General features: G+C 54.4%; 3 protein-coding genes and 1 non-coding gene across 8 annotated transcripts; all 4 read left to right on the top strand.

Annotated features, from left to right (window-relative positions):
• The first annotated feature begins 38 nt into the window (after positions 1–38).
• Izumo1 (izumo sperm-oocyte fusion 1) lies at positions 39–4,915 on the top strand. Its single transcript, XM_074057908.1, has 8 exons — positions 39–1,521; positions 1,927–2,001; positions 2,705–2,791; positions 3,368–3,448; positions 3,609–3,709; positions 3,978–4,131; positions 4,353–4,536; positions 4,756–4,915. The coding sequence occupies exons 1-8, from the start codon at positions 1,287–1,289 to the stop codon at positions 4,874–4,876; spliced, it is 1,038 nt and encodes a 345-aa protein (XP_073914009.1). The 5' UTR covers positions 39–1,286; the 3' UTR covers positions 4,877–4,915.
• A 230-nt stretch (positions 4,916–5,145) lies between these two features.
• Positions 5,146–16,932, top strand: Rasip1 (Ras interacting protein 1). 2 transcript variants are annotated; one of them, XM_020158086.2, is made up of 12 exons: positions 5,146–5,280; positions 5,488–5,628; positions 6,177–6,862; positions 8,339–8,694; positions 10,283–10,936; positions 11,840–11,877; positions 12,095–12,246; positions 12,365–12,468; positions 13,716–13,959; positions 14,077–14,249; positions 15,777–15,924; positions 16,518–16,932. In XM_020158086.2, the coding sequence occupies exons 2-12, from the start codon at positions 5,492–5,494 to the stop codon at positions 16,715–16,717; spliced, it is 2,892 nt and encodes a 963-aa protein (XP_020013675.1). In that variant the 5' UTR covers positions 5,146–5,280; positions 5,488–5,491; the 3' UTR covers positions 16,718–16,932. The 2 variants fall into 2 exon arrangements, with proteins under 2 accessions (XP_020013675.1, XP_020013674.1); XM_020158085.2 differs by having other exon boundaries at positions 12,353–12,468.
• Positions 13,392–13,495, top strand: LOC141418278 (U6 spliceosomal RNA). The gene has a single exon (XR_012442962.1). It is a non-coding gene; the product is annotated as a U6 spliceosomal RNA (small nuclear RNA).
• Positions 16,933–17,531: 599 nt separating the features above from the next.
• Mamstr (MEF2 activating motif and SAP domain containing transcriptional regulator) lies at positions 17,532–23,743 on the top strand. 4 transcript variants are annotated; one of them, XM_020158079.2, is made up of 10 exons: positions 17,532–17,781; positions 18,471–18,549; positions 20,137–20,175; positions 20,908–21,047; positions 21,215–21,399; positions 21,951–22,053; positions 22,266–22,478; positions 22,754–22,933; positions 23,025–23,079; positions 23,239–23,743. In XM_020158079.2, exons 2-10 carry the CDS (start codon positions 18,492–18,494, stop codon positions 23,520–23,522), a joined length of 1,257 nt encoding a protein of 418 aa, XP_020013668.1. In that variant the 5' UTR covers positions 17,532–17,781; positions 18,471–18,491; the 3' UTR covers positions 23,523–23,743. The 4 variants fall into 4 exon arrangements, with proteins under 4 accessions (XP_020013668.1, XP_020013671.1, XP_020013669.1 ...); XM_020158082.2 differs by having other exon boundaries at positions 18,466–18,549; positions 20,935–21,047; XM_020158080.2 differs by having other exon boundaries at positions 18,466–18,549.
• Positions 23,744–24,107: the final 364 nt, after the last annotated feature.

The raw sequence follows: 24,107 nt of genomic DNA, 5'->3' as shown, positions 1-24,107 counted from the left end.
TTGGCCCCCAAAGCTTTCTTCATTGGGATATCAGCATTCAATTCTCATATCCTGGTTGAGACGGTGGACAGTATCGTTGAACTACATTTCCCATGAAACTATGGGGCAGGTGATGTTGGCACACATTATAGAAATAGGCCCTAGGGTCTTCTGGGAATTGTAGTCCCACACTAAAAACAGACCACTTCCTGCATCTTCGTGGCTGGGCGCCAGGGTTTCCAAAAAAAGCTAGAGAACATTCCAGCCCGAAGCCTGGGAGTAAGGGGAGGGAGGACACCTTGGGCCGGAAGTTCGATCTTTGGCGGTGGAAGTCACAGCTGAGTCTGCCAAAGTTCTAAGAAAAGGCAATCGCCTCTGTGACATCATGGAGCCAGTTACAGTCCAATCACGCGCAGAGTTGAGTTTCTGGGCGGGGCCAAGGAAAGCCCTAGGAAATCGTTGTTTGGGAATTGTGAGCCCCCACGTGGAAAGCTGGAGAGGGGCTGCGGCAGGAGTACCTTGTGGAGAAGGGACGATCGGTGACAAAGATCCCAGTCGTAAAACTCAGTTCCACGCAACCATCCTTTCCTTAGCCCGTAACAAAATCTTTAGTCTTTTTCGTGGAGAAATATTAGAGCAGAAGGACTTGGTCCTCTTCAGAAACCTGGACTCAGCCAGCCGTTGTGTTTTGAGGACACAGTCAGGTATAAAGGTCTGAGAGCGGCTACTAAGGATGCTTCGCTGTTTAGGGTGCATAAGGCTCAGTTTCCTGAGAAGGGTGCGCCCTGCAAATTATGGCCTTGGGGAAGGATGGACAAACGTTCCTGGCAACTGGAGGAGGGCTTGGACTCAAGTTAGTAGGGGCTCCCAGGTTTAGAGTTTGGAGTGTATATGAATGAATTTTGAGTTTGATCATATCCAGGTTGGTCCCGTATTGAATAATTAATTTGATAAGTGCATTGACATTTGTGGTGCAACAGGTTTTGGGGCTCAGGAGGGTCTTGAGTAGTGATTTGCAGTTCAGCCCATGGATTGGGAATTTGGGAAGTCCGGGTGGGGTCTGGAGTTCTGAGTTTGGGACTGGTTTAATAGTTTGTTGATTGCCCAGTTGAGATGCAATGAGAATCCTTAATTTGGGGTCTCCTGTATTGGGGATTAAATTTCACGCCCATTTGAGGAAGGGAACCTAGTTGATAAGGGGCTCTGTGAAATCCTCTAAGATGGACTTTGACTTGTCCGTTTAGCGTCCATCTGTTCTGGTTTGGGGCTGAGAGGACCCTCCCTGGCGGTGTTGGAGAACTTTCTCAATGGGGCCACGGTTTGCCCTCCTGTTGGCGGCTCTGGCTGACTGCCTGCTTCCCGGGATATGCTGTATCTATTGTAACCCTGGGGTCGTGAAAGCACTAAAGTCTTTGGAGCAAGATTACCTCCCTAGCCACCTGGATGAAAAACATCGCAAAGTCCTGATGAAAATGATAGAGGATGCCGTGAAGGATTTCAAAGATCTACCCTACCATGAGGAAACCTTTATGGGGGCTATTGGTGAGGGCAGGGCTGAGCGCCAACTCCTGGGTCCTGGGATGGGAGTGGAAGGACTTGGAACAGGATTGTTTCCACCAGGGATGACAGGGGCTGGGGACAGTTCTCAGAAGTTCAAAAACGGAGCGGGTTGGAATGCAGATTTCAGCGTTCCCCAGCTGTACTGGGATTTGAACGCAGAGCTTCATCTTGGCAAAGCTTGAGGCACGCCCCCAGCCCTTCTCTGCCCCCCTTAGTCAGCAGTTGTGTTATAAAACTCTAATTCCCAGAAGGCACAGGGCAGCTAATCCCTTAACCAGGTTTGTCTTTGCCCAATGGCCTCATGGGTATTGTAGTTTCTATGAGGAGGCAAGTCAATGAGGCAGAAAAGCTGCAATCTGGGGTTCTATATCCCCCCCCCACACACAGACGCAGACACGCTGGAACAGTCATCCTGGAGTTTTCTGAAGGCTCTTGAACGCATTACCAGCAGTGATGCAAAAGGTAAATGCTTCCTAGGGAAGTCACTCTTGGTCTTTGCAGATGAACTGCCTGGGTTTAAATCCCAGCTCTGCCACTTCCTAGCCCTATGCTCTTGAGCAAGAGACTTGGTCATAAAATGGAGACAGTAACAGTGACTTCCTTCCTTAGCTGTGGTGAAGATTAAATGAATTAATACATGTGCGTTACTTCCCCTGTAGCTGACATTGTGGTAAGTGTTGATTTCAGTGTGCTTCCCTGAGAAGACCAGAAACTGGATTTCTAACCCTGCACTGTGGTGCACACCTGTATTCCCAGCTACTTGGGAGGCTGAGGCAGGATTGCTTGAGCTCAGGAGTTGGAGACCAGTCTAGACAATATAGCAAGACCCCATCTCAGGAAAAAAAAAAAAGAAAAGAAAGAAAAAGGGAGGAGTTACAGGAGTGGTAGTACATGTCTGTAATCCCAGCTTCTCTGGAGGTGGAGGTAGGAGGACTGAGGTTCCAGGCTAGCCTAGATAAAATTAGGAGGTGACCCAATCTGAAAAACTAAAAAGCAAAAGAGGCTGGGAGAATGGCTCAAGTGATAGAGAACTGCATAGCCAGCATGAGGCCCTGGGTTCAATCCCCAGTATTGAAAGAAAAAAAAAAAAAAAGAAACAACCTCCTGTACCTTGCACCCCAGGTGGGGATGGAGGGGCACATTGCACCACCCTGCTTCCTCCCAGGAGAGCTTTTCGTTAAGGAAATGTCCTGGATGCTTCACCAGCAAAAAGATGTGTTTGCCAGTCTTGCCGCTCGTTTCCAAAAAGAAGGTGAGGCAACATAGACAGCCAGGAGACCCCAGCTCCCTTATGTCTGGGTCCAGCCCCTCTGCTTCCTTAACCCCCCACCCCATCCCCCCTCAGGCGGAACCTCCCTCAGGTCCTTTCCCTGGGAACCCAAGACCCCAGCCTTTACCAAACCCCCTCTCTAGTCAATTTAGATACCTGATTCTCTTACTGCTTTTTCTTTTTTCCTTCTTCCTTATGAGGCAGTTTTTTGTCCCAACACCTGTGGTGAGTCCAGATAATAAGAGCTAGCCCTTCATCCCCCATCCCTGCCCCCTTTCCCCCCTCCCCTTTTTGGATGTGGGTGGTTTTTTATTCCCCATCTGAGAGGTTCAGTGGTTTCCAGTACACTTTCTCTAGCTTGGATTTCTTGTTTATTTTTCGGTACTGGGGGTAGTGTCAAGGGCCTCTTGCTAGGCAAGCGCTTTATTACTTGAGCCATGTCCGCAGCCCGAGGGGTCACTTTCTATTTGCACTTTACTGAGCCTCGTTGGGCTGGCCTTCAAAGGTGTTTGACGCAAAAGGCTGCCCCAGCCCTTGGCTTTCACCTTGACCCTTCAGGCACCATGTTGCAGCCTCTGATCTGGTGCAACAAATGCGAGAAGCTGGTCCACGTTTGCCGGAAGTCCCAGGATTGCGGGGGTGAGAGCTGGATGCGGCGGGGAGGGAGTGGGTGGAGGGATGCAAGAGGGGCGGGGCCAGAGGCTGGGTCTCGTGGGGACGGCCCACGAGGAAAGGCGGGGCCCAAGCCAAGTGTAGCCTAGAAGCGCGCGTCTCACAGCCACCCCCACCCCATCCTCAGAGCGTGAAGTGCAGGTGTATAACATGGAAGACTTGGTGCTGGACTGTCAGCTCAACTGGCATCACGCCTCTCAAGCCACCACCGAGTACAGTTTTTACAGGGTGGGGCCCTCCAACTCCTCTAACCCTTGAATTTCACTCAGTCCATGCGGGCTGTATGAACCCCAAGCCCCTGCAAACACTGGTCCTTGGATCCACTGGCCTGCACCCGACCCTCCTGACCTCTACCGATCCCTAGGGACCCCGCGTCCTGACCACTGACCCCCCAGATTCCCGCGACCCTCACCAAGGGCCCGTGATCTTCTCACCCCTGCACTCCCCCAACTCCTGAATTCCCCAGACCTCTGTGACCCCTTGAGCTTGGGTCTAGGTTTGGGGAAACAGTACTGAGACCTTGCTGACCAAGGGGAGTGAGCCCGTCCTGACCAAGCCCTTGACAACTACAGAGGATGCAGGTCGCTATCGTTGCGAGCTGGGCACTACGAATTTCGGCCCAGCCACGATCATTCATTTCCGCGTCACAGGTCAGTGCTGGGTGTTAGAAAATGATGTCAAGGCTGGAGGCAGCGTCCCGGCGTGGCCTCAGCCAGGGGAGCTTAACTTCCTGTTGGGATGTGGCTTCGGGCCGCGGGGATGTGGTCTCTGGATGCTGGGACAGGGTCCCTCCGGGTGTGCGCACCCGGGTGACTGGTGCAGGATGGCCTTCACTCGCTGCCAGGACTGTCCTTTGTCTCTCCTCCATCAGTGTTGCCCCAAAAACTCGAGGAGGAGCGCCTGCCACCACCAAATCTCTTGAACCATTCTGAGACGACAGAATGGGACCCCTCTGAAAATTACGAGCCACAGAAGGCCGGGAAGTCGCTGAGACGCCGCCTTTTAGGGCTGCTGATCTGCCTCCCTGTAATCCTAATAGCCTGCGCTGCTGCCTTGTGAGCCGCCCACTGAGGGGCGGAGCTTAGAGGGGGCGGGGTTTCATACTACCCAATGCTCAGCCGAGCGCCTTCCTTTGGGGGCGGGGCTTACCAGGAGGGCGAGGCTTGGATAATTGCTCAATTAATGTCTTAATTTGTTGGGGGGTTTGGGTAGGATGTCGTTCACGCAACTACGGCCTAACCTGGCTGCATTATTTGTACCCCATCCTCCCCCAGTCTGTTTTACTGGACTAAGATTAAAGGTAAATCAAAGACTTCAGTCCAGGACCGGGAGGGAGGAACCACAGCGGCCACAGAGGAAAAGACCGAGGACGAGACAGAAGAAGAAACCCAATAAAGATTTGTTTTCTTGTCTCTTTGACTTACTCCTCCGGACTGTTCCTAACTTTTGTCTCCCCGAGAAAAAAGATTCCGAGATGTGCTCCTGCCTGAGGGAGGAGGGCCTGGAACCCGGGACCCCTGGATCTTGGTGGTGGTGGGGAACCAATGGGCTGAGATATAATTCCAGAATCAAGGAATAGGGCAGGGCCAGCCTTACCCAGATCTCCTCCCCCAGGCCTGGTCTCCTCACAGGACGCCCCCTCCCCGCTCTTCCTGCCGGGTTTCCTTTCGCCTTTTCCTGTCCCCCACCCAGTGCTGGAAGCTGGGGCAGAGGCACAGACTTTACAAGAGCAGAGAGATCAGGAATTAACCGAGGCCAACGGAGCCAGGGCCTCCGGGTGCTGCGGGACCCGAAGCAGGGTAAGAGCCAGGGGACCCAGGAGTCAGTCCACAACCATCTCCCATCTCTGGAGCTAGGAGTTCAGGGCCCCATCCCTCTCCTTCACTGAACTCGGGAATCTGAGCCCAGCCCCCCTCTTCCTGACTCTCCCTTAAGTCCCTTTCCCTGAAATCAGGTCCCCTTCCAACCCATCCCCACCATCCAGTGCCTTACCCATCCTCTCTTAGGGCCATGCTATCTGGTGAACGAAAGGAGGGCGGAAGCCCCCGCTTCGGGAAGCTTCATCTACCTGTAGGCCTGTGGATCAATTCCCCCAGGAAGCAGCTGGCCAAGCTGGGGCGGCGCTGGCCCAGTGCTGCCTCTGTGAAGTGAGTAGCCACTTCTGCGGGAGGCCTGCCCCGGTCCCACCTGCCCCTCATCTGTGCGTGTTTATGACCCAGTCCTGCACCGGGTCATGTCAGGAGTCCTGAAAGGGTTGCTTTGGTTTCTGTTCTGAATGGCAAGCGATCTGGGGAAGGGGAGGGGGGTTGCGAGGAGTCAGTGGGACATGGCGATATCAGGGCGCAGTGGAGGAAGAACTGGGCCAGGAGATGGGGTCAGGCCGGATGGAGACGGGGATGGGACACATAAGACAAGGCGCAGGGGTTTGATTCACCTTCCTTCCTCCTCTCCCTGCTCACCTTAGAATTTCCTTCTGTGGGACTCGCCTTTATTTACTTATTTTTCTCCCTTTCTCTTTGTCTTCGGTATTCCCCCCACCTCCTGTCTCCATCCGCTGGGGGTCTCTGGTCTTTCTGTCCTCTGCTCTCTTTCTCTCTCTGGGTCCCCGTCCCTTGCTCTCTGGGTCTTTGCCCACTTCCCTCCTTCTGTAACCCATTCCCGACTCTGCGTGTCTTTCTGGGTCTCTCTCCCCCAGGTCTTCGTCTTCCGACACGGGGAGCCGCAGCAGCGAGCCGCTACCCCCGCCCCCTCCGCACGTGGAGCTGCGGCGGGTGGGCGCGGTGAAGGCGGCCGGGGGAGCCTCGGGGAGCCGTGCCAAGCGCATCTCACAGCTCTTCCGGGGCTCGGGGACCGGGGCCGTGGGGTCCGGTGGCGCTGGAGGTCCCGGGACTCCTGGGGGCGCACAGCGCTGGGCCAGCGAGAAGAAGCTGCCGGAGCTGGCAGCGGGCGTAGCCCCGGAGCCCCCACTGGCCACCCGCGCCACGGCGCCACCGGGGGTCCTCAAGATCTTTGGCGCGGGTCTGGCATCGGGTGCCAACTACAAGAGCGTGCTGGCCACGGCGCGTTCCACCGCGCGTGAGCTGGTGGCCGAGGCGCTGGAGCGCTACGGGTTGGCCAGCAGCCCCGGCAGTGGCCCGGGCGAATGCAGCTGCGTGGACGCCTTCGCGTTGTGCGACGCGCTGGGCCGACCCGCGACGGCCGGCGTGGGCAGCGGCGAGTGGCGGGCGGAGCACCTGCGTGTGCTGGGCGACTCCGAGCGCCCACTGCTGGTGCAGGAGCTGTGGCGGGCGCGGCCCGGCTGGGCGCGGCGCTTCGAGCTGCGCGGCCGCGAGGAGGCGCGCCGCCTGGAGCAGGAGGCCTTTGGAGCTGCGGACAGCGATGGTGAGGAGCGCGCGGGAGTCTAGGGGCGGGGCCTGCCCTGGGGGCGGGCTTACAGAGCGAGGGAAGCGTGGCTAGTAGGACTGGAAGGGGGGGCTGCGGGGCGGAGCTCTTGTGGAGCAGGTTCTGGGGCGGGGCTTGTACCGACGGGAGGGCTGGGGGCGGAGCTCACGGGGCGGAGTCTGGGTGGTACTTGTAGGTTGGATCTAGAGCAGGACCATCTTCTGTTAGATGGGCGTCGTAGAGGGTGGGGCCTGTTGATTGAGCTGCCTTTATAAGGCGGAGCTTGGGTCTTGGGGTGTGGCTTAGTGGTGGTGGTGGCGGCTGGATGTGTCCGAGAATGGTCCCAGAGTCTTTAGTAGGTCTTTCAGACTGTCTCGGAGGAGGATGCATGTGTAGTGGGGCCTGAGGAGTAGTTAAGAAAATGCTCAGCAGTGGTTGTGGGGTAGGGGATCAGGATGAGCAGAAGTCCACGGGATGCGGAGGGATTAGTCCTGTGTATTATTAGAATTGGAGAGAACTAGAAGCTGGAGGAATAAGCGTTGAACCAGTGGGCACGGCCTGGACCTCGAGGTGTTTGGCAGGGTGATGTGTGGCGGCACCTGGGGAGGGAATGAATTTCTGTGGCTGGAGGCAGCTCTGTAAAGTCGGTGCAGGCAGGTCTTATAGGGCTGGGCCTATGTGGGCGGAGCCTACAAGTGGCAAAGGTGCTACTGGAGAGCACGAAAATGGGTCTGGAGGGCTGAGTGGGCGGAGCCTCAGGGGGGCGGATCTTGGGCCAGGTGGTCTTAGTCTGGACTGGCTGCCTGGTGTGGGCACTTGGGAAAGGAAGGAGCTAGAAAAGTGTTACTTGAAAGGCTATGTTACGTGGGCGTCTGAACCAGGAGGTGGAGTCAGTTCTAGGTGAAGGTTCTATAGCATAACGAGTAGAAGAGGTTTAGCACGGGGCTTGGCACCTAACAGGTGCTTAATAATGGCGACTACCGGCTGAGGTCGTGGCTCAAGTGGAGGTCAGGAGTTCAATCACCAAAAAGAAAAAAGAAAGGAAATGGCAATTACAATTATTTTCCCCCTAAAAGCATTAACTGAACACTTACTGTGGGTCACACTTTTCTTTTTTAGGATCTGACAAGCTTAGAGGAAAACACATTTGTTCATTGATTAAGCTCATGACCAGTGGGGGCCTAATCATGTCAGCGTCTGTGCCTTGTGGGACAGTCACCTGTTTCAACTTGGCCTATCAGGGAAGAGTGTGAGGAGGATGTCTGTATCTATCTCCCAGGACACTCTTGTCTGTTACTTGTGCCTATATTCCCCGCACATAGGAGGTGCTTAATAAATGTTTGCTGAAAGAATAAATTTCTGAACTGACAACTGCAAGATGGGTTGGAATCAGGCAGGAAGTGTGTTTCAGACGCAGGGAACAGCATCTGCAAAAGCCTTCCTGTCTCAGCCTCTCTGTTCTCCATCTCTCCATAGGCACCGGCGCCCCCTCGTGGAGACCACAGAAGAACCGCTCCCGGGCAGCATCTGGTGGGGCGGCGTTGGCCAGTCCTGGTCCAAGTTCGGGATCAGGACCCTCGACTGGGTCCGGGGGCAAGGAGCGGTCAGAAAACTTGTCCTTGCGGCGCAGCGTGTCCGAGCTTAGCCTGCAGGGTCGGCGGCGGAGACAGCAGGAACGCAGACAGCAGGCACTTAGCATGGCACCAGGGACAGCTGATGCCCAGATTGGACCTGCAGATCCTGGGGACTTCGATCAGTTGACTCAGTGCCTCATCCAGGCCCCCAGCAACCACCCCTACTTCCTACTGCTCCAGGGCTACCAGGACGCCCAGGTCAGCGCTGCCTCCCTTACCCAGAGAGTCCTGTGCTCCACCTGCTATTGTAGGACAAAAACCTACAACTCCGAGAATTCCTCGGGTTAAGGCAGCCTCTGGTGGTCCCAGGAAGTTTCCAGAGTAGGAACAAGAATAGCAAGGTGAGAGTAGAGGTGGAGGGTAGATGGCTGACAAAGATTTCAATGGAGGGACAAATAGTAAGTGATACATTTCATTGGAAATGTGGTGGAAAACACTGTCTTCGTCAAGGGAGAGTCCATTGTAGAAAGAAGGCCCCGTGCAAACATCCCTTTCTTGAGGACGATCCCCTCTTCTGGGACAGGGAAATTATTTGGTGCTTGGTCTGGATAAGCCTGTATTTTCATTTGTTAAAGATGATGGTTTAGGGCTGGGGGTGGAGCTCAGAGGTCGAGCCCTTGTACAAAACTGGGTTTATTCACCAGTACCAAAAGGAAAAATGAAAAGCCTGTAATGATGGAGGCCGGTGGTACTGACACTTCTATGTTATTTTATGTTGGGTGACAGGAGGACAATTGAGTATTGGGTTTCTCTTAGGAAGAGGGTCAGACGGTGCTTCCATTTTTATAGGATGGAGGCGAGTCTGTTTTTCCGGAAGCAGTCTTCTAGAATGTATCTCTCCATTAGTGAATGAAACAGGACATTCTTTGTAAGAAGGGGGGTCTCCTTGAAGTATCTATTTATAAGGGGGATTACTAGAAGAGTCCACTGTTTGGTTACGTCCGTGCCGATGTCTGTCCACTTTGGGGATGGGAATATTGAGTGTCCTTTGGTGGACAAGGGAGTGTCTTGAGAGTCCTCCACCATAGGAGTAGGTAACAGAATTAGGTTTAATAGATGAGTCCATTATAGGCGTGTTTCCTTGGAAATCAATTCATCACAGGGATAAACTAGAGTTCACTGTAGAAAGAGGGTCTCTTTGGAAGTGTACATTCAGGGGGTTGGGGGCGATGGGCAAAATCTTAGTTCAAATGGGGAGTCTTCATAAAGGTGTCCATTCCTTCCTTTGGGATGTTGAAGCTCTTATTGGAAGGGGCAATGTACCTGGTTGCTTCCATCATGACACTGGAGTAATGAACAAGTGCGGACAGGGGTAGGGAAAAGGAGAAGCGTTCCTTGGAAAGGCTCTTTGAGCAAGAGGATAATGGGCCAGTCCATTTTAGTAAGGAGGGGAGGATGTTTTTGGAAGCACCTATTTCTTGGGGGGGGGTTGGAAGATTATGGGACAGCCCACTGTAGGAGAGGAGGAGTCCACTCAGCAGAGTTGACAAGATGGGACAGTCGAGTGGAGAAGGATCTCTTTGGAAGCAGCTGTTATTGAGCAGTGACACGGTAGAGTCCACGTCAATGGTGTCTTTGTAAGTATGGAGTCTTCAGGATGCATTTTATGGATGTGTACCAATGAAAGTGCCTTGGAAGAGTCCAGTCATCGGAGGTGGGGACTTGGACGGTCCTTTGGGCTCCTAGGAAGTGTTTATCCAAGGAGAGGGTGGGGGGTGGGAGAGTGGATCATGGGAAGGGGACGTTAGGAAGCGGCTCCGTCAATGCATTTTCGCCTTTCCTCTAGGACTTCGTGGTTTACGTGATGACACGGGAGCAGCACGTGTTCGGCCGGGGCGGGACCTCGTCAACCCGCAGCGGGTCCCCAGCCCCATATGTGGACACGTTCCTCAATGCCCCTGACATCCTGCCACGTCACTGCACCGTGCGCGCCGGCCCGGAGCCCCCAGCGATGGTGCGCCCTTCTCGGGGCGCCCCGGTCACGCACAACGGGTGCCTCCTGCTGCGGGAGGCCGAGCTGCACCCCGGCGACCTGCTGGGGCTGGGCGAGCACTTCTTGTTCATGTACAAGGACCCCCGCACTGGTGGCTCGGGGTCGGCTCGGCTCCCGTGGCTGCCCGCGCGTCCCGGGGCCACCCCGCCGGGCCCCGGCTGGGCCTTCTCTTGTCGCCTGTGCGGCCGCGGCCTGCAGGAGCGCGGGGAGGCACTGGCCGCCTACCTGGACGGCCGCGAGCCGGTGCTGCGCTTCCGGCCGCGCGAGGAGGAGGCGCTGCTCGGCGAGATCGTGCGCGCCGCGGCCTCGGGCGCGGGAGACCTGCCCCCGCTCGGGCCCGCCACGCTGCTCGCGCTGTGCGTGCAGCACTCGGCCCGGGAGCTGGAGCTAGGCCACCTGCCGCGCCTACTGGGCCGCCTGGCCCGACTCATCAAGGAGGCCGTGTGGGTGAGCACCCCAACCGCCGCCCGCCTACTCCCCAAGTCTTTTCCGCATCGCCCCACCCGCCCCCATCCTCACCGATGATCCCTCAGTTTCAGACTTGGGTGAGAAGAAACTACCTCTCCCATGATGCCTTGGGCTATTAGTTAAGAGGCCGCACAGGATGCTGGGAGTCGTGGATTCATCCACTGTGCTTTCAGAGAAGGCCTCTACCTTTGGAGCTGCAGGGACCCGGGAGAGGGTCATGGGAGAAACCATTCTGGGAAGTGGGGGGGGGGGAAGATCACATTGGATGAGAAGTTAGGAGAGACCATTGAGAAGTGTGGCGGGTCCCCCTTTGGGCTTGGACCTTGGAGCTTGGAGTAGTGGGAGCAAGACCATTTTGAGGATAGGCCCAAGACCATTTTGAGGATAGGTCCATTGGGCTTACATATAGAAGTGCCAAAAAGGAATCGGAGTGGAGAGAAAAGGTTCCATAGTATTGAGCTAGGGCCTACTTAAAGGGGTTTAGGGAGTTCCTGATAGGTAAGAAACTGAACAGAACAGGACCAGAGGGAAATAGATTACTGGAGGTTATAGGGCTGTGTTTTAAAAGGTAAGAAAAGCTAAAGACTCTTCTGAAATTTGGGGGTTACAGTGCATCTGAAAAGTGGGGAGATTGTCAAAAAAGTGCTTCTAGAAAACAGGTACTAGGCTGGGTGTGGTGGTATACACCTGTAATCGTAGCATTCAGGAGGCTGAGGCATGAAGATTTGAGTTTCAGGTCAATCTAGGCTACATAGCGAGATTCTGTCTCAGAGAGAGAGAGAGAAAGAGAGAGAGAGAAGGGATGGAGGAGGGAAAAAGAAAGAAAACCCAAGGTATTGATTCATGGTCCCCTCACTGTGATTCTGATGTTACATTCCACAGGGAAAGATAAAGGAAATTGGAGACCGTCAGCCTGAGAAGTAAGAGAAATTCGGGGCAGAAAGATCTGGAGAGATGCTGGGGTTGGGATTTGCATCTGATTCCACATTTCCTTAGAGTTTCTGTGCTTCCTTGGGATTTAGCTTTTTCAGTTGTGAAATGGGGCTTGGGCTTGGTCTCTAACTTAGAGCCAGATCTTGGGTTTGGACACTATGATGGGGGTTAGGCAGGGATCATAATTTCCTTTTTCTCTCTCAGCCATCCTGAGGGGGTCCCGGAGGTGCCCCTGACCCCTGAGGCTGTGTCTGTTGAGCTGAGGCCACTCATGCTGTGGATGGCCAACACCACAGAGCTGCTCAGCTTTGTGCAGGAAAAGGTTCTGGAAATGGAGAAGGAGGCTGACCAGGAGGGTGAGCTGTGACCCAGGCCCAGGCCTGACCAAGCTCCCTATCACTCCCTGAGCCTGGAAACCTGGGCTCCTGGCTGCCAGCCTCTGGTTCTCCCTCTCACCCCCAGGCCTGTCCTCAGACCCACAGCTCTGCAGTGACTTGGAATTGTGTGATGAGGCCATGGCCCTCCTGGATGAGGTCATCATGTGTACCTTCCAGCAGTCTGTCTACTACCTCACCAAGGTTGGCCTTGCCCTCTCTTTAGTTATCACAACAGCACTTTCTGTTCAAACAGTCACTTCCTGTTTGACTCAAAATTTCCCTCCCCGTGACAACACTTCCCATCTCACTTCGGTACTTTACTGTTATGGTACAACTTCCTGTTTGAGCTTACATCACTTCCTGCCTTTCTGGCTTCTCTTCCTGTCTTTGCAATTATCATCTTTTGACAGACTGACCTCATTACCCTGTTGTATCATCAGTACTGTTTTCTCAAACACCCATTGTCTTTGACTACTAAGTTAAGGATAGATAGATAAATAGATGTACAGAGATAGATCAAATACTGCCAGGCACTGTCATTTAAACCAAAGCCCTTTCTAACCAGGCCTCACTTCTGTGTTTGGTGACCTCACTTCCTATAGCTCTGACTTCACTCCCTTTTCTAAGCCACAGGCCTTTTTCTCCCTGGCTGCCATTCCTGCAGAGCCTGCTTCCTCTACCATCGTGATACTGTTTCTTAGACTTCCCAGGGTTTTGCCTTATGGTGGGCCTGATACCCTGACGGTAGAAGAAGAGGGGATCTCTTGGCACAGATAGTCTGTTAAATTCCTCAAGCAGTCTTGATTATGAAGCCCTTCTCTGAAGCTTCATAGTGCCAAGTGTGGATTATTGCTAATCCATCTCTGATGTCATTTCCTGTCCTTGGCCTGATCACACTTTCCACTGACTTACTGCCACCCCCTCCCACTTCCTGACTCCCCATTCTTTTTCTTTCCTTTGGGAATTCTAGATAAATACTTCCTTGACAGAAGGAGGTCTCTTTTTCCAGTGCCCTTTATTGTTCTTCAGATATCTCTGCTGTGAACTACAAGTCCCATAATGCATGATAGGTGGTCTTGAAATACCCAAGAAACTTCTAGAAAGCTTTTCTTAAGACTTGAGATGTGCTTGCTTCCACAGCACATATGCTAAAATTGGAATACAGAGAAAATTAGCATGGCCCCTGTGCAAGGATGACACACAAATTCATGAAGCAGTCTGCATTAAAAAAAAAAAAAAGACTTGAGATGTTCTGGTATTAATAAATTCTAGAAGCCCATCTACAAAGTTGGGGTTTGCTGATGGAGCTTCTTTGGGTGTCGAAGGTGGAATGGACTGCAACTCCCGGAGGCCTTTGGTGGCATTCCTCATTGTCTTCATGCTCTACCACCCTGAAGCTTCCTGAAAGTTGTAGTCCAACCACTTGCTTCTTGTCTCTGTCTCCTCAGACTCTTTATTCAACACTGCCTGCTCTCCTGGACAGCAACCCTTTCACAGCTGGGGCTGAGCTGCCGGGGCCTGGCGCAGAGCTGGAGGCCATGCCTCCGGGGCTGAAACCTACCCTGGGCGTGTTCCAGGCAGCTCTGGAACTCACCAGCCAGTGTGAGCTTCACCCTGACCTTGTGTCTCAGACTTTTGGCTACTTATTCTTCTTCTCCAATGCGTCCCTTCTCAACTCGCTGATGGAACGAGGTGAGGGGACTCACCTTTGGGTGCTCTGGACAATAGCTGCGGGTCCCAAGTTCAAGAAAGGGTCTGGGAGGAGCAATGGGTCCACCATCCATTGCCCTTCATACCCTCCCATCACAGGTCAAAGTCGACCTTTCTATCAGTGGTCTCGAGCTGTCCAAATCCGAACCAACCTGGACTTAGTGTTGGACTGGCTGCAGGGTGCTGGGCTGGGCGACATTGCCACTGAGTTCTTCCGGAAACTGTCCACAACTGTGAACCTGCTTTGTGTGCCTCGAACCTCCCTGCTCAAGGTGATTCCTGGTAGCTCAACTTGACCCGTGACCTGTGACCCCTCAAGCCTATGTAGTCATCCTCTGTATTCGGCTCATCTTGGAGCTGTCCATGTCACTCAGCCCTAGCTCAGGCACTGTGGGTGACCATTAGCAGTCAGGAGGCCAGCATATATGATGACCAAACTTGGCTGTGTCTGAATCCCAGTGGGACTTATTAAAAATACTTTCCAGGTCCCTCCTTCAGACCTGCTGAGCCAGGAAGTCTAGAATGTGATGGTTAAAACATTCACTGAACTTAAACTCCATGCTAGGCCCTGTTTGGCACTTTTAGTTTAATACTCATAGATCCCTAGGAAAACAGGCTATTAACAGGAAACTGAGAATCAGATAAGTCACTTGATTTCACTGATTTATTTTAACCAAACATTTACAGTGCATTTTGTGAGCCCCAGGCAGTGTTCCAAGTACTTTAAAATTTTGCCTTATTGCATCTTCATAACAACCCTATGAGTCCTTTTCTACCAATTTACAAGTTGGGAAATTGAGGCATAGTGACTTACCAGAAGGTTAATGAGTAGCCAAGATGGGATTCTGTTTTTTGCAGTTCTGGGATTTGAACCCAGGTCCTCCTGCATTCCAGGCAAACACTCTCCCACATGAGCCATGCCCCTAGACTTTTGTTTTTATTTTGCTTTTGAGACAAAAGCAAAGGACTCCTTCACTTTGTCTGGACGGCCTTGAATTCAAGATCCTGCAGCCTCCACCTCCTGCATAGCTGGGTTTACAGGTGTGCGCCATCATGCCTGGATTCAAGCTGGAATTTTTTTTTTATATATATGTTAAATCCTTCAATTTTTTTTTCTTATTCTTTTTCTTTTTCTTTTTTTTTTTGGTGGTATTTGAACCCAGGGTCTCATGCTTGCAGGCATTCTTAGTGCTTGAGCCACTCCACCAGCCCCATGCTGGAATTTTTAATTAATTAATTATTTCTTTGTGTAGGACTAAGGTTTGAATTCCAGGCTTGAGCCACACCTCCAGTCCATTTTGCTCTGGTTATTTTTGGGAATGGGAATCTCACGAACTATTTCTCCAGGCTGGCCTCAAACCAAGATCCTCTCAACCACAGCCTCCAAAGTAGCTACGATTGCAGGTGTGAGCCACTGCAGCCCAGCTCGAAGCTGGGATTTTTGAACTGAGGCAACATGCCAGTTAACCCAAGGACAGAAATTGTCCGACAGTAGCAAAAACAACCACAATGGAATAACAAGTCCCCACGTAGCCATCAGCAGCTTCAGTAATGTAAACTAATGTCCATCTTGTCCCCCACCCACTTCCTCTGTCTTCCTTTATTCGGAAGCCGATCGGTTGTAAAAATTGCTGAAGCACACCTTTCCCCACTAATGCTTCAGTGACTAGCAACCTTCACAGTGCTGGGAAAGAGGCACATGCCCCACTTCCCAGTCCCCTCCGTGGAGGCCCTTCCATTTAAGGTTTCCCAGCTGCCCCATAATGACCACGGACTTCTCCACCTGGTCCTCCCCCCAGGCTTCCTGGAGCAGCCTACGAACGGACTACCCGACCCTGACCCCCGCTCAGCTGCACCATCTGCTCAGCCACTACCAGCTGGGTCCTGGCCGTGGGCCTCCCCCCGCCTGGGACCCTCCCCCTGCAGAGCGGGATGCTGTGGACACAGGTGAGGAGCAATGGGGCTACAAGCATTGGGACTTTCCTTTGTATACTTTCATTAGAACCTAAAAGTCCATATCCCCAGTCTTCTCCCTGTGACTTAGGATTCTGCAGCCTCTTCCTTTCCCAGCCTTCTTCTTTCCAGGATGTAAGACTTAGCGTTAGCGTGCTTGCCTAGTTTGTGCAAGAACTTGGGTTCCATCCCCAGCAATGCAAAAAAAAAAAAAAATTCTTGCACTTAAGTCTCTTTTTTCTACTTAGTCCCTTTTTTCTCAGGCTTCAGTCTCCCGTCTCCTACAACTTTCACCCACCTCATGTAGGATTAGGGAATGCGGCCCCCTCCATCCTCAGGAATCCCTAAGACTAAGTTCCGAGCCCCTCCTCTGGGACCTAGGAACCAATTGCATCGCCCGTTTCCTAGGCAACGGCGGCCGTTCGTAGTCTTAACTACAACTCCCATCATGCTTAAGGGCTCCAAGAGTCTACTCCAGAAGTTGCTGGTTGTTGGAAGTTTTTCTGCCTTCGGGTGGGATACAGCCTTTCCTCTATTGCCGCCTCACGTCCATTTTGAGACTTTTAACTCCTTTTTTGGCCCCACAGGGGACATTTTCGAAAGCTTCTCCTCCCACCCTCCCCTCATCTTGCCTCTGGGCAGCTCGCGCCTGCGCCTGTCCGGTCCGGTGACGGATGATGCCCTGCACCGTGAACTGCGCAGGCTCCGTCGCCTCCTCTGGGATCTCGAGCAGCAGGAACTGCCGGCCAATCACCGCCACGGACCTCCCGTGGCCGCGTCTCCTTGAGAACCAATAACGCAGAAGCGCGCGAACCTTGAAAAAAGAATATTATCGGCTCCTACTCAAGGGAGCCCGCCTGAACGCAGAGTTTTCTGGGAGTTGTAGTTCTTGCTCCCGCGTGGAACGCTGGGAGTTTGAGTTTTCGGGTGGTATCGGATGCTCAGAGGAGATGGGCTTGGAATGTGAGGGCCAAGGAACAATAAAACTATCTGTGGTATTGGCATCACCTCGTTTATTAAGTCTTAGCAACGTTTAGAGATGATGGATTTTAAGGTACCAGGCCCCTTGCCTGGAACGTTGGGTCCCTGCCCAGCCCACAAGGTATTTATAGCCACTGCCTCAGCTTGTCCTCTGGCGTGTAATTCAACCCAAGAGCACTGGAACTTCCCACCCACCTCGGAACACAGCCCAAAGCGTGCTCTCCCAATCCCAGGCCCTGGTCCTGCCAGTGGGAAGCATCCATCTCTCCCTCCCACCTCCAGAATTCATGCTCCAGCCCCTTTGCCTTCAGATCCAAGAATCCAGACCCCCAGCCCCTTTCGGCTCACGGCCGAAACCCAACACCTCTGTCTGTCCCTAGCACCACATCCAATCCCTCCTCTCTTAGACCCAGGGGTCTCCGGGTCTTTGGGTTTGAACTTTCCCCTCCCATGAGCCTGACTCCTGCTGCTGCGTCAGGGGAAAAAAAGGTGACAGGTGGCACCTGCTGGCAGGGCCGGGACACGACCACCTGCCGCTGCTGCTCACTGGGGCCCCTCTTCCCGCACCTGTTCCTGTCTGTCTGTACAAGGCTGCCCCACCCGACCCTACAGCCCGAGGACGTGGAGGAGGAGCAAGACAGGGATCCCCCCACGTCCTCTCGCCCAGGGCCCTCCCAGCGCCTGCCCCCGCCCCTTCTTGGGGGTCCCGGGCGGGGCTCCTGGCTCCCCCGCCCCCTTCTAGGACAGCCGGCACGCCCCAGAAAGGGGAGTCCAGGGCAGTCCCAGGCCGGTGGGGTGGAGCTTGAGGTCTCCAGCCCCCGACAGCCAGACTCCACCCGCCCCAGAGCACTGCTGCACGGAGCCCACCTGGTGAGAAGCCCCTGGGGTGGAGGGATGGCCCCTCTTTAACTCTTCGTCACTTCTCTGGTCCCCATCCCTTCCCTACAGACCTGTGTGGCTGACACCCCAGCCATTCTCTTCTTTGATGACGAGGCAGGGGCTCTTCCATTCCCCAGAGAACTGTCAGGCCCACTTTCCCCTCTGGGTTCAGGATCTTGGATTCTAAGGGTACTGCATTCGATTCCTAAACTCCTCCTTCAAGATTTGAGGTTCCCTTTCAAAGACCCAGGGGCCTAAGCCCCCAGTGCCCTCCTCCTTAGGAACTAGGAGTCTTAGACCCAGGTCATTATTCTACCAAGATCTGGGAGTTAGGTCCCCCAGCGCTCAGATCCAGGGGTCCAGGCCCCGGCCCTCCTCTCTAAGACCCAGGGGTCCAGATCCCAACCCTTCCTCCCTTAGCCTCAGGGGCTCAGACCCCAGCCTTCCTCCCTTAGACCTGGGGATCAGGACCCAGCCCTCATCCCTCAGACCCGGGGTCCAGGCCCCAGCCCGCCTCTGGCCGATCTAGGGTCTGGGACCCCAACCCTCTCCCATGCAGAAATAAGACCACAGACTGCTTCTGTCTAGAATTCTCTCAGGTCCTCACCCAGAGGGGTGGCTTCCTGACCTTCACTTTCACCCTGCCCTCTGTGGGGGCCCTGCCTTCATTCTCAGTCCAGGTCCCCATTCCAGCCTTGGCAATGACCCTGGCAGCTTCCTCCCAGCGCTCCCAAATCATCCGCTCCAAGTTCCGATCTGGTGAGAAGCTTTCCTCTGGGCGTGTGTGGAAGGGTGAAGGTGGCTCTTCCCTTGGGTGGAAGAGTGGGAGGACCCATGAGCCATGTGTTTTCTGTGCCAAAGGCTACTCATGCATAAAGGAGTCCCCAGCCAAGGGGTCAACTCGTGTGCAAATGGGTGTGTGAGCAAAGAGGCCTGGGTGGCTAGGGGTGATTCTGCAGAAGGTCAGACTCTGCATATGAACAAGGGCTTAAACTGACCCAGATGCAGAGCAGAGGAGCACAGAGTGGGGACTCATTGTGGGTGGGTGAGGGGACAATGAGCTATCAAGTCTTGTAAATGCCCTGAGTCGTGTTTTAGAAAGAGTGGGAGCTCCTGAGAAGGCAAAAGGTCCTTGAGGGTGCAAATGAGTGTGCTTATATGGTTGGCTGGGCACAAAGACACCAGTAACTGAAGAACATGTGTGCAAAAAGTTATCTGTGCAGAGAAAAGCAGCAATATTCAATGAGAGTTCCTTGCTTCAAAACTGGATGACAAGGCTGGGGGCGTGGCTCAAGTGGTAAAGCACCTGCCTAGCAAGCGCAAGGCCCTGAGTTCAAACCCCCATACTGCTGAAATCAGGGCCAAATCCTGAGTATGCAAATAGTGGTAAGGTGGCTGGGTGGGTGCCAAAGGAGATGAGCCAAAGATGCAAAGTGTGCAAAAGGGTACAAATGAGCCAGGCTTGGTGGGGCACTCCTGTAATTCCAGCTACACTGGAGGAGGCAGGATCAGGAATTTAGATGCCAGCCTGGGCAGTTAGGGAGACCCTGTGTCAATACCAAAATACAAATGAAAGGGCTGAGGGAGTGGTTCCAGTGGTAGAGTGCCGCCTAGCATGTTTGAGGCCCTGGGTTCAATCCTCAGTACTGCAAAAAAGAAAAAAAAAATGCACAAAAAATGGCATGGGTGTAAAACTAGGGCCGAGAGAGATTTTTTTTTTTTTGGCGGTACTTGGGCTTGAACTAAGGGCCTACCCCTTGAGCCATTCCAACAGCCCTTTTTTGTGATGGCTTTTTCCAAGATAGGGTCTCTTGATCTATTTCCCCAGGCTGGCTTTGAACCTCGATCCTACTGATATCTGCTATCTGAATAGCTAGGATTACAGGCGGGAGCCACCAGCACCCAGCAAAGAGGTGTATGTCTTAAGGATGGGTTTTCAGAGAGATGGCTGGGAAGGGACAGAGGTAGCAGAGAAAGGAGGCAGTGCCTGTAACTAGCGGGGTTGCACGGCTAAAAGGAAGTGAGCCCTACACGGGTCAGGCTGCTAAGATGGCGATTGTGCCAGGGTGAGGTGGGCGCACACCAATGAAGGGGTAGGGCTGCCTCCTGCCTGTGCCTGGCTCTTAGCCCCAGCGGCTCTGGCCTAAAGCGCTGTGTTGGCTGGGAGCAGGAGGGAGGCCGGGGAAAGGGAGCGGGCTGCCCGCCCACAGCTAGCACGGGGTGTGGAAGGGGCCGGGCACACATGTCCCGCCAACAACTGTGGCTGGACTCCCACCGCCTGCCAAACTAGGCTCCTGGTCACTCCCTTCCCGCCTTTCCCCTCCCACCTCCCTTCTCCTTTCACAGTCCTGCAGCTTCGGATCCACAGACGGAATCAGGACCCGAGTAAGTGTGGGCCCTGAGAGGGAGGGATGGTGACCCCAGTACCCTGGGACACCCTGGAGTACCACCACCAGGAACTTCACTGCTTCCTCCAGCTCGGTCTATGTCCTGACCCAGGATTAACTGAAATCCCAGCCTGTCCTTTCCCAAGCACCACGGAGTCCTGGTCTCCAGCCACCCCACCCCAACAATTGCATGAACTCAGGTTCTTGCTTGGGTGGGGACACACATCCCAGACGCCCCTCCCCCCAACACACACACAAGAATGTCAGGATGTGGCTTTGAGCTTCTCCCTCTTCTCCAGAGTCAGGGGTGCAGGCTCCACCCCATCCCAACAAGACCCAGAACATCTGTGATCCTCAGTTAATACACCCTTTGGTGACCGAGGACAAGACTCCTGCCTTTTTCTTGAGCCATGCCCTCAGCCTTTATTTGTACTTTGTTTTTTTTTTTATATAGGAGCTCATAATTTTTGCTTAGCCTGGGCTGGCTTTGAAATCTCCATCTTCCTGCCTCCACCTCTGGAGTAGCTGGGATTACAGGCAGGACCAACATGCCTGGCCTGTGCTTTTCTTAATTATGTGAAAATGTGGGCCCCAGCATGTCCACCCTCAGATCCAAAGTCCAGGCACCCAGCTGGTCCATTTGGGTTTGGGTCCCACACTTGGGGGTCTTGCTCCTCCCTGGCTGGCTTGCTTCCTTAAAGTCCCTTAGGGTCCTTCCCTATGTCTCCAGCGTCTGATCCAGATCCGTGCATTTCAGCCACAGGCCTGGCTCTGGCCCCAGCCTTGCCCTCCGTCCCTCCCCCTTTCCTCATCAGTGCTGGGGCCCTGCTCCCTGAGCCAGAATATTGTCCTTGGAGATCCTTGAAGAAGGTGAGTCTTGACTGCAGTGAGTGAAAGCCCCCCTGACTGTCTAGCCTTGGTCCTACTTGTCACTGCCGTTGTCCTCTTTGGTGTGGCCAAGCTGACTCCATATTTTGCACAGGACTCTGGGGCAGAACCTAGCAGAAGCTTAGGACATGGCACCCGCTTTTTTTTAGGAGTCTCCCAAGATCTCCCCACGCTGGAGAGAGCCCAAGGCCAGGGGAAACTTGACATACCATCAGTACATGCCCCCCGAGCCACGACAAGGGCCCAGGGCAGACCCCCATGCTGAGGGGTCAACCCTGGGTCCCCCGGGGCCACCTCTTTGGGAAGAGACAAAACCACAACAGCTACATCCTAGGTATGACCCTCATTTTGTTCTCTAGGGACCCAAAAGCTCAGGTCCTATATTGCTCTTGCCTGAAACCCAGAGTCCAAGCCCGGGAGCATGGCCCCAGGGCCCTCTCCTGCCCAAGTGTCCCCATTACAGGCCCTCTCCTTTGGGATCCACTCCTACAGGTGCTCCTCTCCCAGGCTCAGAAATCAAGCCCTATGTGTTTGCTTCCTCCCAGAGCCAAAATTCAGGGCCTTCACTTTCCTGCATTTTTTGAAACCCCTGTGTTTAAGGACCATGCCCCCCCAATCCCTTTTTTTTTTTTTGGTTGGGACTGGAGTTTGAACTCAGGACTTTGCACTTGCAAAGCAGGTACTCTATCCCTTGTGCCACCCCTCCAGTTCATTTTGCTCTGGTTATTTTGGAGATAGGGTCTCGAGAACTATTTGCTCAGGCTGACCTCAAACCACGATCCACCCGACCTCAGCCTCCCAAGTAGCTAGGATTACAGGCGTGAGCCACCACGCCCAGCTTCTCTGCCCATTCTTAACCACTGTCCCCCCCACCACTGTCACCAGGAAGAAGCCCACTCCCCTCACTCCCTCCCCACCAGGAGTCTCCAGTCCTTCGCCCCCGCCACACAAGTTGGAACTTCAGACCCTGAAATTGGAGGAGCTGACGGTGAGTTTAGGGGTGTAACTGCCCCAAACAGAATTGTAACCTCGCAGCCTCTGCCCCATGGAAATCCAGGAGTCTGGGTCTCCAGTTCCAGGGTTTGCAGAACCCCGACTCAGATCCCACCTCTCCCGATTTCTAACAGTCCTGTCCCCGCCCCCGGCTCCGCCTGCGCCCCAGAGTCCGCCCAGCACCGCTTGTCCCCGCCCGCTTTTCAGGTCTCTGAGCTCCGGCAGCAGCTGCGCCTGCGGGGCCTCCCGGTGTCCGGGACCAAGTCGATGCTCCTGGAGCGCATGCGCGGCGGCGCCCCGCCCCGCGAGCGGCCGAAGCCCAGGCGCGAGGACAAAGCGGCGGGGGCTCCCTGGCCACGCCTTAGGCCTAAGGCACTGGGAACCGCCAAGCGGCAGGGCCCGATGAGGGCGGGGCTAGATGTGTGTATTGGGCCAATGAGGGGAAGATAAAGGGGATGGGGCGGGAAGTAGAAAACTGAGTAGCCAATGAAGCGTGGGGGCGTGGCTAAGAGCAACGGGGGAGGAAGGGGGAGGAGCTTAATGAAGGAGAAGCCAATGAAAGAATAGAGGGTGAGGCCAAAGGAGTTGAGTGAAGGTCCAGGACAGGACTCGGGAGTGGAGCAACAGCTTACAAGTGGGTGGGGTTGCGTCAGGTGGGCGTGGCTTATGGGAACTCGCGCTCTCCGCTGTTGTAGATCAAGCAGAGTCCGGCGTCTCACAGTTTTCATCTTCCGCGAGTCCCGGATCCGCTAGTGAAGGCCCGGGCTCCGGCTTCCGCTCAGGCTCTGGCTCCAGCTCTGACACCTTGTTCAGCACCGGCCTCATCCGGCCTGACTCTGGAGGAAGAGCTGCAGGAAGCGATCCGGAGGGCGCAGGTGAGAGGGTGCGGGACCAAGTCGGCTAGGGGTTCCCGGCTCAGGTTCCCAACTCGGGTCCCGGATTCACGCCGTGTCTGCTCCTGTACAGTTGCTTCCGAACCGAGGTATCGATGACATCCTGGAGGATCAGGTGGAACTTGATGGTAGGAACCAAACTCCTCGATTTAGGGGAGAAGGGGGCTGAGGTTCTGGATTCCTGGGTTTTAGGGAGGAGTGGGTGGGGAACGGGACTTCTAGAAATGGATGGGGCACCAGGAGCCGGACCCGTGACGCCATGAGCTCACACGTTTCATCTTCTGCAGACTCGCTGCCGCCCATCCCCCTAGACTTCCCCGGCTCCTTCGACGTGCTGTCCTCATCGCCCGACTCTGAAGGTCTGTCATCTGTCTTCTCCTCTTCGCTCCCGTCTCCCACCAACTCCCCATCCCCGTCTCCCAGTGGCCCCATGGATTCCTTGGACTGGCTGGAGGCCCTGAGTGGGGGTCCTCCACTGGGCTGTGGTCCCCCAGCCCCCAGCATCTTCTCTGCCGATCTATCTGACTCCAGTGGCACCCGGCTGTGGGACCTGCTGGAGGATCCGTGGTGATGGATGGAGTCTGTGGTTTTCAGGGACGGAGAACTGGTGGGGCCAGGGTGGTCACAGAGAGATTCCCCAAAGGGGAGGAGCAAGAGTCTGCCCTTCCCATCATAGACACAGGATCGCAGAGACCCCCCCCACCCCTAATCCCCACTTGGCCCAGAACTGCTGCCGCTTACATGTCACCTTGGACTTTGCCTGTCTGGCCTCTCTGTGACCCCCCGCCCCCCCCCCCCCCCCCCGCCCATACTCCATGGTTGTATGATTGGGAATGGAGGTTCATTTGCTGCTGGCCAGGGAAAACAAGCTACTTGCTGCTTCCTTCAGAGAGGCGTCATGGATGTTTTTACCCGGGTCCCCCAGACACCCTAGATGGCTACCTGTCGTCTGGGTAATCTGGAAGATGGTTCTGCTGTTTGCATTCAGGAGAGGGGCAGGAAAGAGTTGGGAGGAAGAAGAGAGGAGCCAGACCCCGCGGTTCTAGTTGGAGGTGAGACGATCAGAAGCATTGGGTGTGGAACCAACTTCACTTGGAAGCAGAGCCTGAGACAAGTTCACGTGCCAGTGGTGTTAAAGAAGTGCATCCGCTAGGTG

This window comes from Castor canadensis, chromosome 16 (genome assembly GCF_047511655.1).
Source record: "Castor canadensis chromosome 16, mCasCan1.hap1v2, whole genome shotgun sequence".
Lineage (NCBI taxonomy): Eukaryota > Metazoa > Chordata > Mammalia > Rodentia > Castoridae > Castor > Castor canadensis.
Note: the sequence above shows the minus strand (reverse complement) of the source record. Positions and strands in the feature narration are given on the sequence as shown.

Coding starts and splice junctions, on each gene's coding strand:
- Izumo1 (XM_074057908.1), top strand. CDS start 1,287: ATGGGGCCACGGTTTGCCCTCCTGTTGGCGGCTCTGGCTGACTGCCTG. Junction 1,522..1,926: donor AACCTTTATGGGGGCTATTG/GTGAGGGCAGGG, acceptor CCCCACACACAG/ACGCAGACACGCTGGAACAG. Junction 3,710..3,977: donor CCGAGTACAGTTTTTACAGG/GTGGGGCCCTCC, acceptor GCTTGGGTCTAG/GTTTGGGGAAACAGTACTGA.
- Rasip1 (XM_020158085.2), top strand. CDS start 5,492: ATGCTATCTGGTGAACGAAAGGAGGGCGGAAGCCCCCGCTTCGGGAAG. Junction 8,695..10,282: donor AGGGCTACCAGGACGCCCAG/GTCAGCGCTGCC, acceptor CCTTTCCTCTAG/GACTTCGTGGTTTACGTGAT. Junction 13,960..14,076: donor CAACTCGCTGATGGAACGAG/GTGAGGGGACTC, acceptor CTCCCATCACAG/GTCAAAGTCGACCTTTCTAT.
- Mamstr (XM_020158079.2), top strand. CDS start 18,492: ATGACCCTGGCAGCTTCCTCCCAGCGCTCCCAAATCATCCGCTCCAAG. Junction 18,550..20,136: donor CCGCTCCAAGTTCCGATCTG/GTGAGAAGCTTT, acceptor CTCCTTTCACAG/TCCTGCAGCTTCGGATCCAC. Junction 23,080..23,238: donor GGATCAGGTGGAACTTGATG/GTAGGAACCAAA, acceptor CATCTTCTGCAG/ACTCGCTGCCGCCCATCCCC.